Here is a 16,591-nt window from a genome sequence, read left to right as displayed (position 1 = left end):
GAAAACTAACGAGTCCACCTTTCCAGATGACCATGAGCAATTTCCATCGTTTGGAAACGACCCGTTCGATGCAACAGTCGGCTCTCCTCAAACTGGAGTCTCAAAACCGCAGCCTAGAGGTGACTGTCGCCACGTTGGGCGCCTTCATTCAACAATTATCCGAAACCCGTCCGGACATAGAATATCCAGGCGAGATTCGTCGGATAATAGCGCAGCTGAGTCTCGCGGAGAAGCGAAGGACCACGTCAGGAAGGTCCTATCCTCTGAAAGTGATCGAGGACAACAGCAAATACGGGATGATCAAGAGCAACTCCACCGGAAGGGAGTCCCACAATTTCTTGAAGAACAACAACTCGATCGACGCGCCGTATCCCCTGAAGTCGACGTTGAGCCAGCCGAATCTGGCCACCAAGCTCGAGAGGGTGTCCTCGTTCTTTTCGAACTCGCACAACCACATACAAAAGCAACGGGCGCAACTGGCCGCCCTGAGGAACGAATACTCGATCGATCAACCTATGCGAAACGACGAGAACGACCCGAAGACGGTCAACATAGACATCCAGATCACCGACACGGTGAACTCGAACGACGAGCAGGTCGCGCAGATCGACAATCACCACCTGAAGATCGAGCAAGTGAACCTGGAGAAGTCGGCCTCGCTGCCGTTGAACAACAGGATGAAGCTGAAGTCGTCGAAGTCGGCGTACGAGTTGGGATCGGTGAAGAAAGTGCCGACCACCAAGCTGGAGGCCACGACGGACGACGACGTGACGAACCTAACCGGCACGGTGCACCCTCTGGACACTTGCAGCGACGTGAACTTCAAGTACGGCGGGACCACCAAGTTGAAGTCGATCAAGCCCACCAGGCTGTCAAGTCCCAGCGGGCAGGAAGAAGGTGTCGGCAAGAACGCTCAAAGCCAGAACGTAGAAACACTGAACAGATAACAATTACTGATGATGCTGCGTTCAAGGAAGATACCTTGGAAGGTAACTACCTTGAGGAAAGTATACCCCACAAACTAACAGCGAACTGTACAATGTGTTTCGTCCTGTGTTACTTTCTCGTACAGAGTGTTTCATTTATTTTGATCGCTTGGAGTAGTTTCGTTATTTTTAACAACCGGGCTAGACAAACACATATACATACATACACAAACATACACACACACCGTGTAAAGGGGAGTTGTTCGACTTGGAGGAGGCGGGATGAATATTATTAGGTCAGAGCAGATTAGGTCCTTGTATTTTAATACGTAATCGGGCACCAACTTTTGCACTGACCTAATAGTATAGTTGCCAGCACTTCTCTTTCTCACAGCGGATTGTAATATTCGTTTCTGTGATTTTATTCTTGTACAATACTGAAAAAGAGAAAAGTGACGGAGGTATTTCAAATTGTTAGAATAAGTGAACCACCCTGTATACAACTCATACACTTTTGATACAATGATCGATTTTCATTTTTTAACGAACGTTACCTTGGGCGGATTGTCGACCGAACCGCCTGGGATCCGTACTTCCCCTTTTACGATACTTATACCAATGATTTTAATACCTTATTGCGTGTGGAAGATTAGAGAGAATGAGAGAAACAGAGTCAATTTATATAATATATTAAAATACGATTAGTTGAGGATATTAGTATATAAATATACGTATATATAGAGAGAAAGAGAGAGAGAGAGAGAGAGAGAGAGAGAGAGAGAGAGAGAAATTAGAATAAAGCTGTGAGATAAGTTAGCACCTATGAAAAATATTTATCTATTTCGCATAGTGGATATCCATTCTGACTAGTAGGAGAGAGTATAGGGAACATTTATATGAATATATATATATATATGAACCTGCCGATTATAAGAAATTTGTTTGAAACGACAGTAACACGAATGATTAGAGTGAACTATGTAATATGATTTTGTAGCAGAAACTTGTAAAATATACAAATTTATGGATGATATCGATGTGTTACTGCGAACCAAATTTCTTAGAGTCCAGCAGACAGAGTCGTATCCGTAAGTTAAACTGAGCATCAGAGTGTACTGTAGGTTGTTGCAAAAATAATAGGAATTCGATTATCCGTTGTTAGCACTAAACAATGTTCATCATCCTGTGTGTGAATGAACAAATCAATCAAACTTCTGAACGGCCTTTCGAAGCCGTTCGGAAGCTTTCCTCGAAACTCGACGCTTCGAGCGTCGCAATAGAAACTATATTACCGTCTCGATTAAAACTAAAAGAAAGAAAAGAAAAACAAAAGAAAAGTTCCTATTACTTTTGCGCGAACCGTCGCGAAAAGTGCCAAACTTTCCAAAAAAGAATATCAAGAATTGTGAATAGCGGGTAGGGAAAGCAGGTGTTTTTATTAAACGATCATCAGAGAACGTGTAACTATACCGTGTACAATTGGGAGACGCGTATTTATAAAATATAATTTATAGACTATTGTGCACTGATTCGGGGAATCAAGTATTACTATTTTTGCACAAAACGAAGCCTTGTGATATCAGGGATACAATTAATGCCATTCAGCATTGTAACAGTAACGGATCCGTGTTACCATTTTTTCCCGATTACAAAAAGAAAAGAAAGAAAAAATACGAAGTCGACGAACTGTAATAATACTCACTAACGTTGGCGGCGAGTGTTATCGAACGTTTCATTGTCAACCGATCGCGCGATTTATTCGTCTCGAAGTAAAAAGAATTATATTTTCGGTCTCGCGACAACGCAGTTTCCATATTGAAGGAGAAGAAGAAGGAACGAGACCGAGGAACACGTTCAAGAAAACGTTTGTATAGTAATCGTTAGGAACTATAAAATATTTTGTAGCGTTCAAATTTGTATCTTCCAATTAGTGATTTGTACGAATAGATTTTAGACGTTAATTATACATTGTGATTGAGAATACAGAAGTAAAGATATAACCCCAGTTTTTTTCGAATATTTGTAGACTTAATGGACACGTTGTTACTGTTAGCTTAGATTATAGTCGTCACCGTTTACGCCCTCCGCTCGTACATTTGATTGTGATAACAGCGAATGTATGTATATCCTCAAAGAGAGTATTTTGAATGACAGAGAAGAAAACGGCGACACATGAATTTATACTGCTTTGTATACATCGAGAAAATTCATAAAATTTTCTCCGGCTATTGTACTGAAAGTTTTACATCTTTATCACCATATATGTATATATATGTGTGTGTGTGTGTGTGTATATATATATATACAACTATATATATATATATATATACGATATATATATACGACTTGGAAAAATCGAACGAGCATTACTCGAGTCTCCATTGTAATTTCCAGAAACAAGAAACGGAGAAGCGTGAAAAAGGTGAATCTCTTTTATATAAACTCACAAAATGTTACTTTATTATCGTCCTGTACGTGGATTAACAAATCAAAATATGTGCAATTCTTTTTTGTCATGCAATGTCCTAGTCTGCCTGAAAAAAAATGTGCCGGTGAAACCTTTTCTCCTGTCTGTATATTATATACAATTCTCATAAAAGATAACATTAAAATCTCTAATGCTTCGACTTTGATATGCTAGTCCTGAAAAAGAGAAATAACCAATAATTTTTATATGGAAAACTATTTCAAAACTGTTGGTTATTACTAAGTTGCGGATCTTTATGCAAAATAAAACATGTTGATGTATAAGTTTAGGGCATATATATTGACATTCTTAAATTGTTCGACTGTTTTAAATTGGATCAACTCGTGTTTTATAAAAAATGCATAAAATCCGCAGTCTAGTTATTACAGAGTACGAAATCTTACGTTTGCATTTGTTTACTGCCACTGAGAACTATATAGGGTGATTGAGTTTCTTTCTGTTTCGCTTGCAACAGATTAAGGGTTCCCAAAGGTGTGTCTGTGGACGACATCCGTTTCATTAGGACTTCCTGCTCTGCCTTTTTCATGCGTTTTTCAACCTGAAAATTGGACAATTAACATATTTAAAGAATTCTCGATTATTAATTTTTTATCTTTGAAGCATTAAGCACCGGTAAGTCAAATGTTAGACAAAGAAAATGTGTGTTGATCCCACCTTATTTTTTCCTGGACCTTTCCCATGGAATTTATGAGAAAGATATCTGAAAGCTTCCTTTGCACTGAGGACATGTCCATCGTCGTCGATATACTCCAGTTTGACGTTCGGTTTGAAACCATCTTTCTCTTTGAATTCGGAAGTAGGACCATTAAAGCGATCTCTTCTGCCAAATTTGTCGTCATCCCTAAGAAAAAGAACAATATATGGATAAAATGACAGAAAAATGTAAGCACCTGGTATAGTAAACTTTCGTACAATTTACAGTAGCCCAAAAAATTCGGTGTTCGAAAATTTAAGTTACAGCGAACGTCGTTCAAAAGATTGATATTTCAAAGCGAACTGCTGTCTCTTGAAGATATATTACATTATGCGATTAGGTCAACGTAAATCTAAACAAGTCAATGTAAATATAATTACATCTACGCTCTTATTCGACTAAACTGTCTTTTTCTTCCTTTGAGAAAGAATTAAACAAAAAATACTGCGAGACATCCTTATTCTAACGGAGCCTTTCCATAATACAGTTCACATGTTGGCACATGCAATATGTACGTTTGTTAAAAATAAGAGAGCATTATTATGAATTCATTGCTCGTTGTTTGCATCATATATGAACATACGGTAGCCGTAATTCATACAGGGTGGATCTCATAACATGACGACTTCAAATGGTCGTATTACGAGACTCGCCCTGTATGTCCACATATAACACGATCACCGGATGATGCGTTTTTATTGGATTATTCATTAGTTTATTAATTGAGGAGATGCGATTTCCACGCTGGACTTGTCTAGAATGTCTGGTACAGATCTTGCTCGGCGACGGTAGAATCGCATAATATAAACATACCTCAATAAATCCTCTTTCTCGGGCCTTTGATCGTCTCCGACAAAGCAGTTAACTCTTGTTGCGGTAGCGGATCATCCATTTCCGAGCACCGAAATCCGGGCTCTATTTAAGACTGTTAACTAACAGTTTGAAATTCACTAGAGACTCGTCTAACAACATTGTCGAATACATTCAATAGAAGAATATTTCGTACACAACCGTTCGAAAGGGTATACCGTGAACGTGTTGTAAGAAAGCTTCTTGTATTGAACAATAGTGATGCTCCATACATACCCGTAAGTCTTGTCCTCTATCGAATAGTTCTGCGCTTGCAGATGAGCGAAACGAGACGCGGATGGTCGACTGCTGTCTTCCTTTTGCAAATAACCTTTGCTCATTGCGAGCTTCAAAGCTCCGCCAACGCCATGACCGAGCGAAGGCTCGGCGTCCAAAATAGCAGCTTCCATTGCTACTGGCTCGGACGCACTTTCATCTATTCAAAAATACAGGAAGTTTCGTTTGTATTCGAATAAATAATTCTGTATTCGAAGTCGATAAAGATACCTAGTTGCACAGTGTTCCAGGCGCCGCGACCATCATCCTCTTCTTCATTCGCGGGCGGTTCCTCTTTGATTCCGTCCATCTCAAAGTCCTATCATTTTAATCAAATAAGTATAATAAGAACAGCATAATTTCGAACATATTAAAAGTTACAAGAAAGTCGGAGCGGAAGGGTTAAGAAATTGTGTTCTAATACCATAAGTTCCTGGCCATTCTCTTCCCTGTTTCCAGCAAGGCCATAAGTAGGAATGTCTCCCAATGTTCGACAAAATTCTGCGGTCGCGTTCAGTACAATATTTCCGGATTGATTCTCCTCCGAACCAGAAGGTTCCTGTTTGATGGTCTCAACGACTTTCTCAATGCTCGATAAATGCAATTCCTTCGAACGCTGCGCTTTCTTCAACGTTAATTGCAGTTCGAGGTCCTTGTCGTCGTCTTCCAATTTTGTTCCACTGAGATCCTCGGAGGGAGCTCCTAAGTCGTCCACATCTAAAGTATCGTTATTTTTCACTTCCTCGGGTCGTTTACTTCTTCTGCTTCCTAAGTCTCGAAGATAATCATTATCTTCGGGAATTAAATCTTCCGCTTTCAGTTTTTTCCGCATTTTTCGAACCTGCAAAAGCGTAAAGTATGTACATAAATTATTTGCAATAATTATTTTTTAATATGAAGATTACCTTTTTCTTTGGTTTCTTGAACTTCGCGAGTTCTTCGTCGTTATAATACTCGCTAGCTAGCTTTGGCTCTGCTATCAGCAACGATTCTAATTGTTTATTGGTTGCCAAACGCTGCTTAACATAATCAAGCTTTGCTTTGCTATCTTTGTGTTTCATTCCCAATACGAAATGATCTTTCTTCTCGCCCTCGATTTCCTCGTCGTACTTTTCCAATATAGTCTTTTTCGGGAAACCATACTCATCGAAATTGTCTTCGTCGTATGCGTCATAACCAGGCTTCTTAGTCTTATTCAATATATTACGTTGATAGCGCTCTTCGTCGGTTATGTTTACATTCACGAGTACGTCTTCACCGTCCTTTAATACTTCTTGGTCTTTCAGGGTCAAGATTACCGTTTTACCCGCTTCAAACTTGTTCTAGTAAACAGTAAAAACTTTATTAGAAATCATTGCATATATTGAAACAGTATACGCATGTAAATACTTACAATATTATGCTCTACTTTAAGACGCTTCAAATTCTTTTCAGTGTATGCTGTGCTTCGTGCAGCGACTATTTCTTCTTTCACCAAATTTTCAATTCCAAATTCTTCGTCCAACTGGTCCAACATTTTTGCCTAAATGAAAATTATAGTATTAAATTTTTCAATTGTTGCAACTTCAAATATGAAAGAATTCTTAAAAATGATCAGACCCTCTCTTCCGCTTTCCTCTTTTCCTCCTCCAAACGTCTGGTTTTATCAATCCAAGCTTTGGTGTCATCGTCAGAATCGTACTCGCCCAAAACTTTTACTTTAGATAGATTAGCTTCGATCTGTCTCTTCTGTTTCTGAGTACCAATTTTCTCCTTTAGCTTTTGCGTTTTCAACTTCTCATTGACATCAGGAGCAGGTTTATGATAAAACTCTCCCAGATCGTCCTTAATCTTGTTGGAATCATCTTTCGGAGTACTATCGACTTCCAGGGGTTTCAAACCTAATTTCGCTCGCAGTTTATTTGTCTCATCGATGGACAAAGAGGTCTGCGTCGCTCCTCCCTTGCTTGGGGATGGACTGCGTTGCTTTGAAATCTCTGGGGGTGGAGGTGTGGATGGATGCGACTTAGAAATTTTCGGAGGGGGCGGAGCATTAACTATCTCGACTGAAATGAAATAAACGCAGCATTAACTGATACTAAGTACAGTGTGTTCATCATAAAAAATGCTTATGTACCTATGCAAGATATAAATATTATTCGCTTCAGTTCCCTCCAAATTATTTAATCTTGAGACTGCTAAATGCATTTCTGTCGAGGCGACACGAGATATTTTCGAAACCAGAGAGGACAGAGACGAACCGAACCGAAAATGCGTACCGTTAATGGAAAACTGTTCGTAAACAATTAAACATTAGGGGAACATGGCGTACGGTGGATTTTGCAAGAACCGCGCGACACCGTACAAAAACCGTATTTCTCTAATATCATAAGAATGAATTAATCAGATAATAACCATCGCTGTCATAATCCTTCCGCTCTTTCCTTCTATGCTTTTTGTGATGCCTGTGCTTTTCCGATTTCTCGCGCTCAGGCGTGTAACTTCGTGATCGGCTACGGTGACGCTTCTTCTTGGCGTCCCGACTCTTCTCGGTTTTGTGCCGTTTATTCGAACCCATTTCTCGATTGACAACGCGTGAACAAGATCCTTCTACCCTAAATCCTTCACAATACAAAATAACCAACTAGTGCAATCATTCGGTTACACACTTCCGCCATCTTATTCGTTCTTGACAGCAGCGCCCCAATTGCAATGAATATTTTCTCCGATAACGCTATACCAGAGAGGAATATACCTATACCTCTCTGTTTTATATATTCCTTTAGTCATTGGCCTACTGTTTCTTACTCTAACCAAAATCTATCCTAGAGGGCGGTAGAAAACACCGTATTTTTTGAGCGACACATTCTCCCGTAAGGCTGGCAGTCTTTCTAAATATCTCGTCGGTGGTGTCGTGCTCAACGTTACCAATAGTTGTATAGTGCACTTCCACAAGAGACAAACAGATGTCGGTATTAATGTTTTTCAACTGATTTATACAGAAAAATGAATTAATAATTAGCCAGTAACGAGAAGAAACTCTGAACGAAGTGCTACGCTAACTTGTTAATAAACTTTTGGTAGGTTGTAGTAATCTTCGAGTACACCATTATCTCAATTTCAATGCTTATAATGAACAATCCATTAAATATTAACGGCAAACTTGTATATATTCTATTCGGAGATTTATTCTTGTATTAACAATTGATAATTGTTAAGTAATGACTTGGATAAAGTTAATAAAAGACTTTGCACCAGCAGAGACCTATATATGGTTCATAATTTGTAGGATCTTTCTGTATGCGTGTCGCATATTGTCAAAACATTCCTTATATCTTTAAAAATAGATTGTTTTTATATTTTGCGCTGTGTTCTTCCATTTGTCACGCAATAGGCATAAATAAACTAGAATCTGTGAATAGGACACCTTCAAAAATCCCTGTAAGGGTCACGTGGTTTTGTTTTTATGGTATCCGTGTAAATAGTACTTACTGTGTAAATACAAAGCATAAGTAAGGTTAGATTGTATACGCCAGCAAGTGTACACACGTGTTGTGTTTTGGTCTCGAAGTAATATTGTTAATAATTTAGAGATGGCTCAAGGAAAGTTGAAAGTAAAAACAAAGCTGCCTGCTTCGTCGAAGGGAAAAGCCAAGGAGAAGGGCAAGAAGAAAGCTCCAGCAGTTCAACGCAGGAACAGTAAGTGATATATTTATGTTGCAATTGTTTATAGTAACAATCGTTCGCAAAAGCTACTGGCTAATAATGCATAAAACTGAGTAGCACCTAACTCTGGCAAAAATCAAAGTATTACCGTCAATTAACATAAATTCAACAGCAGGGACCTGGTGAATTTTACTCAACTCATTTCTTATAGACGCACCGATTCAACCAAAAAAGAAAAAGGTCGAAGATGCACACAAGTTGAAGCAAATGATCACCAGAACAGTCAACAAGGCGATGGAGGATGAACTGCGAGAGAAAGCTTTAGACGGAAAGAAATCCCTCACAAAAAAGGAGCCCTCTGCTAAACGTAAAAAATAATTAAGCGCATTGTTTGTATCTTAATGTTAAGGAAGTGAAATTTTCCTTCTTTGTCTCGGAGTATTAATAATAGATAAGATTAAGGTATCTGTACATAAAGTTTTGTATCATATGTACAAAGAAGAATAAAGGATATCTTACATTTTACAGTTAAATTGTTCATTCTTTATTTTAAATAAATATTACCATTAAATAGAAGCGATAATATAAAAATGAAGAAAGAAAGTGTTTTACCGTGTTTTCTGAGGATAGAGTAACTTTTTCTTTTCTTTTCTTTAAATATTTTACACAAACAACAGACAAATAAACCAAGGCTCATATTCAAAATTGACTTCCAGAATAAGGACACTTAAGATAAAAGAGATTAGTAAAAATCCACTCGTTTTTGTTTTTTAGGACCAAAGGGTATTAGTTTAATTATTCTATGTTGTCAATATTCCATAAGATAATTCTGAACATGAAATATTATCTATGGCACAGTGACTTATATAATATAAATATAGAAAAAGGGGAATCATTTCTTTCGTTTGTTTAATGCACCTGGAAGATATCTGGTAATAAATTATTTTCTTGTGCGATTGGTTGACGATCTTTCGTAAAAGGCACTGATATTGTTCACTGTTCAAGTGATCCATAGTACTTGCAAAAAACGATCCATTTTGCAGACAATTCGCTAATTACAAAAATAAACATTATCTCACAAAGTATTTTACAAACTGACATTGTTTAACAAGGTACAAAAAACGGCGAGTGTTATTTAACAAATTTACTAAATTTCAGTATATATTAATATAGAGATAATCTCTTCTCAACGATCTTCCATTCTAGATCACAACTGCCTGCCCACAACTTCCCATGCTGAACACATCCTTCTAAGTACATAATAATTTTTCCGTTTTAAAATTTCATTCAGATATTATGGAGATGCCACCTAGAATATTACACATGAATACAAGCCAGGAAACATTTACCTCAACTTATTTCATGCTGCAGAGTTTGTATTTACCACCAGCAAGTGTCCGCTTTGTCTGTTTTTACTGATGGCTGGTGTTGTACCCGTTTTGAACTCGATTACGCCTTCCTTACCGCTGACTAGTTTGTGTGAAACCCTAAAACACCATATAAATCGTTATCCACCTGTCCTAAGTACGAAAAAATGATTTTTCAGTACTTACGATTCCGTGTGCACAATTTTAAGGATATTTAGATTGTTAGTGATGTCAATTGCTTTCGTTAGTGCTTCTATTATGTGTGGTACTTCCAATATTAAATCTCCCTGTTACAGAAAAAAGAAATTGATCAATGTTAAACACGTTACAATATAATGTTTATATTAACACTGGGTATGTATTATAAAAGAAAATCGCTAAACAATTTTCCGTGTAAACCTAGTGTTAAAAACAATAAGAACGAACCTTGTCTTTCTTCAACTCAGGCGGTATCCTGACAATCAGTAAATTATCCGATTCTCCAGTGACCACCAATTCTTCTATGGACTTGTAAGGTAGTCTGTGCTTAAGTTTAAACGTTTTCAATGTGTCCAAAATATATACTGCGTTCTCCGTTAAAATTAGAACCCTTTCACGTGGCTTGTATCCATGTCGATCGTATTTAATAACAGGAGTCGCGTACTAAAAGGAAAAAGATATCATCGTCGTTTTGAAGGTAAAACAGGAAATGTTGAAAAACAAGTATGTTACCTTTATAGTTTCGTCTCTGGGAAGAATATTGCTGATGAAACTCTGTCTGAGCGCTTTGTGATCTGCGCCGAGCCGATCAATTTGGAATCTCGGTCCCAAACTCTTCGCGTACGATTTCTTTTTCCCTTTGAACAGAGATTCTGCCAAAATTTTCAATTCGAACTGCTCCTTTTCTTCCTTGGACAAGGCCAGTCTGTAATTACGCGCTTTCCATTTTTTGTAAATAACTCGTAGGTGTTCGGAGGCCTGGAAATAATAATAAAAATATTCTAGTTGGCAGATTCAATTCTTTTCTCTCGCCTCTCAATTTTCACCAAATTGAGCTCACTTCTCGACAGGAGTAAGGACACGGTGGCCAATAGTTATTCAAAACGCCAGCAGGAAGTTTCTTAGAGAGCTTGATCAACCACTGCGACTTTGCCAATTCAATGAACGCCACGTTAATTTCAGTCGGTGGTCCATTTCGCGTGATGAATCCTTTGATAAACCTGCATAAAATTATTTAATGTTATTATTAGAGATGAATAAACTGCGGATTTTTTTACAACAATATGTTCAACTTCTTTACATATTTTTACTCTTTTGCATTTGATCTACTCATTTTTATCATAAATATGCATAAATACCACAGTCTAGAGATGAATTTATTCTTATTATTATTATACGAGAATCCACGCCGATCTCTAGATATTATTAATTTCTTAGAACGACTGTGATATAGCTGATGTCACACTACCTTCGAATGGTAATAACTGCTTTTCGTCTTCTTTCAGCCTCGCGTATCGCAATCCATCTTCGAATATTCTTCTGGAACACGATGGCCGCCTTCTTCAACCTCAAATATCTTCGTCTCGCTAATATACATTTCCATTTGCTCTGAATAATAGCAGCTATATCGTGTTTCTTCATCTGGAAGGCATCCTCTGTGTCGAATAACGTCTTGGGGAATCGAATGAACAATTTTGTGCTGCACAAAAGAATGTTCTCAGTTTTAGAAATATATGAGTATATTATTAGGTCAGTGCAAAAGTTCGTGTCCGATTACTTGTTGTATTTTAATGCGAAAATCGGGCACGAACTTTTGCACTGACCTCATAGAAATAATTATAAGCCTCTCTTACTTGCCCATCCGATATTCCTCATGTTCAAATCCAAGGGTACAGACGAGGATTTGGACGCCATCTTTGGCTGAGCCATGATAATTGGGCCATGTTTGTGGACAGAGAGACTTGTAACGTTGCAAGAACTGTTCGTATGGTCTCCTGTAGGCAAAACCAGCTCGCCTAACTCGTAAATTCTCCATAAGACCCAGATACTTCACTTGATGCAGTACTATCTTATCGTTGAATTGATCTAGAATGAAAATTTCTCTCATAAGAAAGAACACGCATTCATCGATCACGATAGACTGCGAATTTTTATGCAAAATGTCTTCGCAGACGCTTTTTATCATTAGTGCATAAAATCAACAGTCTAGTTCTAAACGTTATGGTAAATTATCTTACGGGGCGTTTTATAGTCATTAGGTTTGATGCAACGAATGTAGGAAGGTTCCTTGCCCATGAGGATCTCCACAAGGTTGTTCAAACTGTTCTTAAACTGTGTGATAGCCGTCTCTGGTCGCTTCTTGCTAGTCAAGTCTTTCACATCAAACACGTTCTGTAGAAACCACAGTTTTTTATTGTAGGATATTAAATAAATTTCTTTTTCTATAGATATAAGGAGAACCATAGAAATACCTTGGTGATCGAATTGGTTGTGTGCGACATTACTTCGCGCAAATCTCTGAACAGCAGGTCATTGTTCTTCTCAAGAAATCCTCGGACATTGTACGTTACGTCGCCAGCGTAATGCACTAATCTGAATTCCTGTAATTCACGGTTAGCTATAGAAAAATGCTTAGATATCGAATGGCAAGTCGAATGAGAATATTACGTCTCGCCCCATAAGCTTCTGGGTCTGCAGGTCCGCCTTCATGTGGCTTATGTAGTGAGGATGATTATTCAGATTGACGTTCAACTTTTCCAGAAAGCTTAGGTCAGTTGGATCACCGGGACGAAGACACTCCTCGTCCATCAACGATATTATACCTGAAACAATGTGACCATCCGAATTAATTAACAAGTTTCTTTTTTTTTCCATTCAGTTTCTATAGCTTGCAATTGATGGAGACAATGTTAATTTCGCAGAAATATCCGCAGTCTACGAGAAATACCTTTGTGCTTCTCCTCGATCAGGTCGCAAATCACTTTGTTGTTGAAATATTGAACATTCTCCCAGGCGATGCCCTCCCGCAAGTACTCCTCCTGCTCGGACTTCAGCGTCAGTTGAATGAACAACTGTTGCAACTTCTCGTTACAATAATTTATACAGAACTGCTCGAAGCTGTTGGGACAATGTCGCTAATGAACGGCGGTTCAACTGGTTTGTAATCCTGTTACGGTAGGGATCGCGTACCTGTTCTTTTGGAAGATTTCAAACCCATATATATCCAGGATTCCTATGACCATCTTGCGCGGAGGATCACGGACCGGTTGCAATGATTTATTCAACCTGGTCACGAGCCACGTGAACAGTCTGTCGTATACGGCTTTGGCCAGTGCATCGCGTGCATAAATTGCCAGCTCCCTGTTCAACGGGGATACGACCACGTCGCCGCGGGCGTCTATTGTGCGGTGTGTAAACGCATCCGCTAATTGTTTCACGTCGCATCCCAGTAACTGCGGAATCAATTCGACTTGTTCGAGTAAAGGATTGCTTCCACCAAGGCCACTTTCCCCGAACCAACTTCGAACCAGACTTCAATGGCTCTTGCTGTCTGGCCAACACGTATCTTGACAGCAACAACCACTGAAGCTAATAATTACTTCACGGGGTATTCTGGTTTTGCGTTTTAGTAGATTCTATTCGAAATCTTCATCACGTTTTGCAAAACATACTCTATAAAATATTATATAACTCATGTAATTTTGACTATCTTGACTCGGAAAACAATGGCACGTGTACTTCAGATATGATTAAATATATATGCAAAATATCAATCCCCACAAGTTCCTCTTGGAAAAATTCCTAAAAATTCGTGCAAAAACGGCCTCGAGTACCAGAATACCCACTTAAGGGAAAGTCTCCTTTAATCCTGTATCTGACATAAATATTTGTTCAAAAAATATTGAACAGCGTCCACATGTCTTCTATATATCGAAAATAATTTTTGTTTCATAGAAAAAGTCGTATTTGATTTAATTAACTAGAAGCAACATTGCGAATTATTTGTAAAGAATATAAAAATCGTACTTGACATTGATGCTGCCTAGGGGCTATAAAATTAGATACAGAGTTAGAAGAAATCTATTTTCAAGGATCATAGTTCGTGGACTGTTCTGATTAACTGGTCCATTCCTTTATAAAAATCATTCTTCTCATTCTTCCAAGAGAAAGGAAGGAGCTCTAAATCTTTCTGGTTAATTACAGTAAAGTACACTGTGTTTTTATCAGAGAAAATGCAATTAATAAACATGTAGAAACTGGAGCGGATGCTGAGGCATTCCAGAGCGTAGAAAGGCTATGTCTGTATGATCAGCTGAATTATTTTTAATTAGGAGTCTTACAGTGGCAACAGCTTCTACAGAGCCAGGCTTCAAAATCTGAGCGATGCCATCCTCCTCGGTGAAACCAACGTTTCCCAAATGCAATACAGAGGCGACTATGGAAAATAAATCATCTTGTTCTTGTTGGTTCATCTCCATAGTCTTCATTGCCTTTATCACCTCCTTGTACTGGCTGCCATCATCGATGCTGTCCACAGTGCCCTTCGTCTAAAAATTAAATCAGGCATTCAGACCACTGTTTCAACTACCTTATTTATTTATTAAGCCTTCAGCGGAATGTATTAAATTCATAACTTTAAAAATAAAAATGAACTAGTAAATTGTGTTATCGCATTTTTTCAGTCCACTTAAGAATTAAATATACTCTACTACGAGTATAGTGACTTACTCCGTTCGAGAGGTAATAATAGGTGTCCAAATTTCTCTTGAGGAACAGTTTCATGAGCGTTTCATCGCTGGCTCCGGCGAGCATTTGATAGAAAATATGAAAATTCCTCTCTCCCGTGAATTGATGCACGACTCGCGACTTCTCGAGCAGGTAATTCAGTATGTTTCCACCGATTGGATCTCCCTGCGAAGAAGCATAATTTATACAGATCGTTAGGCTCGTCGAGACGCCGGTTACGGCGGTCTCGGAATCGGTCATGCGATTGAATACTTGTATGTACATATAATAGATAAGAGGCATTAAAGAACAATGAAATGTTCGGCGGTTTGTACCTGGAAATTAAATTGGATATCCATGTACTTGCCGAAACGGGACGAGTTATCATTGCGATTAGTTTTCGCGTTTCCGAACGCTTCGAGCACGGGATTGCTACCGATCAATTTATCGTTTACTTCCTCCACTTGCTTCTTGTGACCCGTAGCGGCCGCGATAAATTCGAGGACCTTCTTCGAAGCCTCGGTCTTCCCCGAACCGGATTCGCCTACGCAGATCATCGAGCTACGTTAAAACCGTGTCTTGCTGTGTAAACTTTATCTTCAGCGATTTAGAACAAATTTACTATCTAGATAACTATCCTTTGCAGATTAATATTTTTAGAAGATGCTCTTTGCTCATTGTAAGACATTAATAATTTTTATTCAACGCTGAGCAATGTTAAAACAGTGTACTGTTGTGTTATCGTTAACGATTTAGAGAATCAAATTGTGGATCTTTATGTACAATATAATTTTTACAGCATATTTTTTTATCGTCGGAGTATTGTTCAATATAGCCGAGGTGATTTAAAAGTTTAGCTTGCTCGGTACCTGAGATGAGAATACATTGATCCAAGTTCTCCTTCGACAAAGATTGATACGCGGTGTCTGCCAGAGCGAAACTGCAACAAGAAAAAATCATTTTAATTAGAAATCTCTACACACTGAATTATTAAAAAAATTCTTGCGACTTACATGTGCGGAGGAGCCTCGAAGAAATTCCGTCCATGATAGTACTGGATCGTTGCTGGATCGTAGATCGGCAACTTCTTATAAGGATTTACGGAAACGAGTACTTGACCGATGTACGTCTGTGAAATGGATAGATTTCACTTGATTATTAATCATTACAAAATCAATAAAAAGCTTGCTCGAAAATACAACGACTTTTGACGACTACAATGACTTTGCTTAGTTTGTTAATGAGATTATCGAAGTTCACAACCGGAAATGCTCTCGAGCCTAGATAATTAAATTAGCAGGCGGCGAAATGGCAGACAGTGTTGCAAAACGCGCGCGTGTAAATCATTTTCAATATTATCTAAACGTTCCTCGTAAGCTCGGTTTAATCATTCCGTTATATCACATTGATGTCGATGTTTAATCTACGAAAAACTTCCTGCATTATTATAGTGATAAGGGGATCGCTAATCGCGAAATTGTTGACGATGAGTGCAGTACACATGGAACGTTTATTTTAGTCAGTCTCCAAATATTTGTACAATTGAAAATGAATTGCGTTAATTTGGAAAAATTAATCGACTGAAGTCCAAATCGAATAGGATACTTTCGGTCGATTGAACAGACCTTTCGCTGCAATTAAT

The 16,591-nt window shown here is 38.4% G+C and overlaps 4 protein-coding genes across 14 annotated transcripts in view; 2 read left to right on the top strand and 2 right to left on the bottom strand.

Moving 5' to 3' along the window:
- The window catches only part of Plx (PTB_TBC1D1_like and TBC domain-containing protein plx), a 47,839-nt gene extending 46,129 nt beyond the window's left edge, over positions 1-1,710 (top strand). For all 4 annotated transcript variants that reach the window (XM_076797954.1, XM_076797953.1, XM_076797951.1 and 1 more), the window contains one exon: positions 27-1,710. In XM_076797954.1, the coding sequence (XP_076654069.1) occupies positions 27-947 (921 nt within the window). In that variant the 3' untranslated portion in view covers positions 948-1,710. The remainder of the gene's footprint in view (positions 1-26) is intronic.
- A 1,658-nt stretch (positions 1,711-3,368) lies between these two features.
- On the bottom strand, positions 3,369-7,907 carry LOC143359757 (U4/U6.U5 tri-snRNP-associated protein 1). Of its 2 annotated transcripts, XM_076797956.1 has the most exons (10): positions 7,628-7,907; positions 6,833-7,278; positions 6,627-6,755; positions 6,139-6,555; positions 5,658-6,074; positions 5,465-5,552; positions 5,195-5,393; positions 4,069-4,255; positions 3,798-3,952; positions 3,369-3,569 (listed from the first exon to the last, which is right to left on the bottom strand). In XM_076797956.1, exons 1-10 carry the CDS (start codon positions 7,788-7,790, stop codon positions 3,542-3,544), a joined length of 2,229 nt encoding a protein of 742 aa, XP_076654071.1. In that variant the 5' UTR covers positions 7,791-7,907; the 3' UTR covers positions 3,369-3,541. The 2 variants fall into 2 exon arrangements, 1 of the variants encoding a protein (XP_076654071.1); XR_013083162.1 differs by lacking the exons at positions 3,369-3,569; positions 3,798-3,952 and adding an exon at positions 4,922-5,040 and having other exon boundaries at positions 4,117-4,255.
- A 228-nt stretch (positions 7,908-8,135) lies between these two features.
- LOC143359987 (uncharacterized) lies at positions 8,136-9,411 on the top strand. Of its 2 annotated transcripts, none has more exons than XM_076798458.1 (3): positions 8,136-8,292; positions 8,804-8,911; positions 9,090-9,411. In XM_076798458.1, exons 2-3 carry the CDS (start codon positions 8,806-8,808, stop codon positions 9,254-9,256), a joined length of 273 nt encoding a protein of 90 aa, XP_076654573.1. In that variant the 5' UTR covers positions 8,136-8,292; positions 8,804-8,805; the 3' UTR covers positions 9,257-9,411. The 2 variants fall into 2 exon arrangements, with proteins under 2 accessions (XP_076654573.1, XP_076654574.1); XM_076798459.1 differs by lacking the exon at positions 8,136-8,292 and adding an exon at positions 8,565-8,729.
- The window catches only part of Myo61f (unconventional myosin 61F), a 35,915-nt gene continuing 28,717 nt past the window's right edge, over positions 9,394-16,591 (bottom strand). For 4 of the 6 annotated variants that reach the window (XM_076798456.1, XM_076798451.1, XM_076798454.1 and 1 more), the window contains 17 exons: positions 15,963-16,078; positions 15,819-15,889; positions 15,285-15,493; positions 14,953-15,135; positions 14,565-14,771; positions 13,414-13,676; positions 13,172-13,341; positions 12,892-13,046; positions 12,696-12,824; positions 12,462-12,615; positions 12,078-12,309; positions 11,693-11,923; positions 11,285-11,444; positions 10,957-11,202; positions 10,672-10,887; positions 10,432-10,532; positions 9,394-10,365 (listed from right to left, as the gene is read on the bottom strand). In XM_076798456.1, the coding sequence (XP_076654571.1) occupies positions 10,239-10,365; positions 10,432-10,532; positions 10,672-10,887; positions 10,957-11,202; positions 11,285-11,444; positions 11,693-11,923; positions 12,078-12,309; positions 12,462-12,615; positions 12,696-12,824; positions 12,892-13,046; positions 13,172-13,341; positions 13,414-13,676; positions 14,565-14,771; positions 14,953-15,135; positions 15,285-15,493; positions 15,819-15,889; positions 15,963-16,078 (2,970 nt within the window). In that variant the 3' untranslated portion in view covers positions 9,394-10,238. The remainder of the gene's footprint in view (positions 10,366-10,431; positions 10,533-10,671; positions 10,888-10,956; positions 11,203-11,284; positions 11,445-11,692; positions 11,924-12,077; positions 12,310-12,461; positions 12,616-12,695; positions 12,825-12,891; positions 13,047-13,171; positions 13,342-13,413; positions 13,677-14,564; positions 14,772-14,952; positions 15,136-15,284; positions 15,494-15,818; positions 15,890-15,962; positions 16,079-16,591) is intronic. The other 2 variants (XM_076798452.1, XM_076798455.1) reach the window with 2 other exon arrangements.

The sequence above is a fragment of the Halictus rubicundus genome, chromosome 12 (assembly GCF_050948215.1).
Source record: "Halictus rubicundus isolate RS-2024b chromosome 12, iyHalRubi1_principal, whole genome shotgun sequence".
In the NCBI taxonomy this organism is placed as follows: Eukaryota; Metazoa; Arthropoda; class Insecta; order Hymenoptera; family Halictidae; genus Halictus; species Halictus rubicundus.
This window is presented reverse-complemented; position numbering and strand designations above follow the sequence as displayed.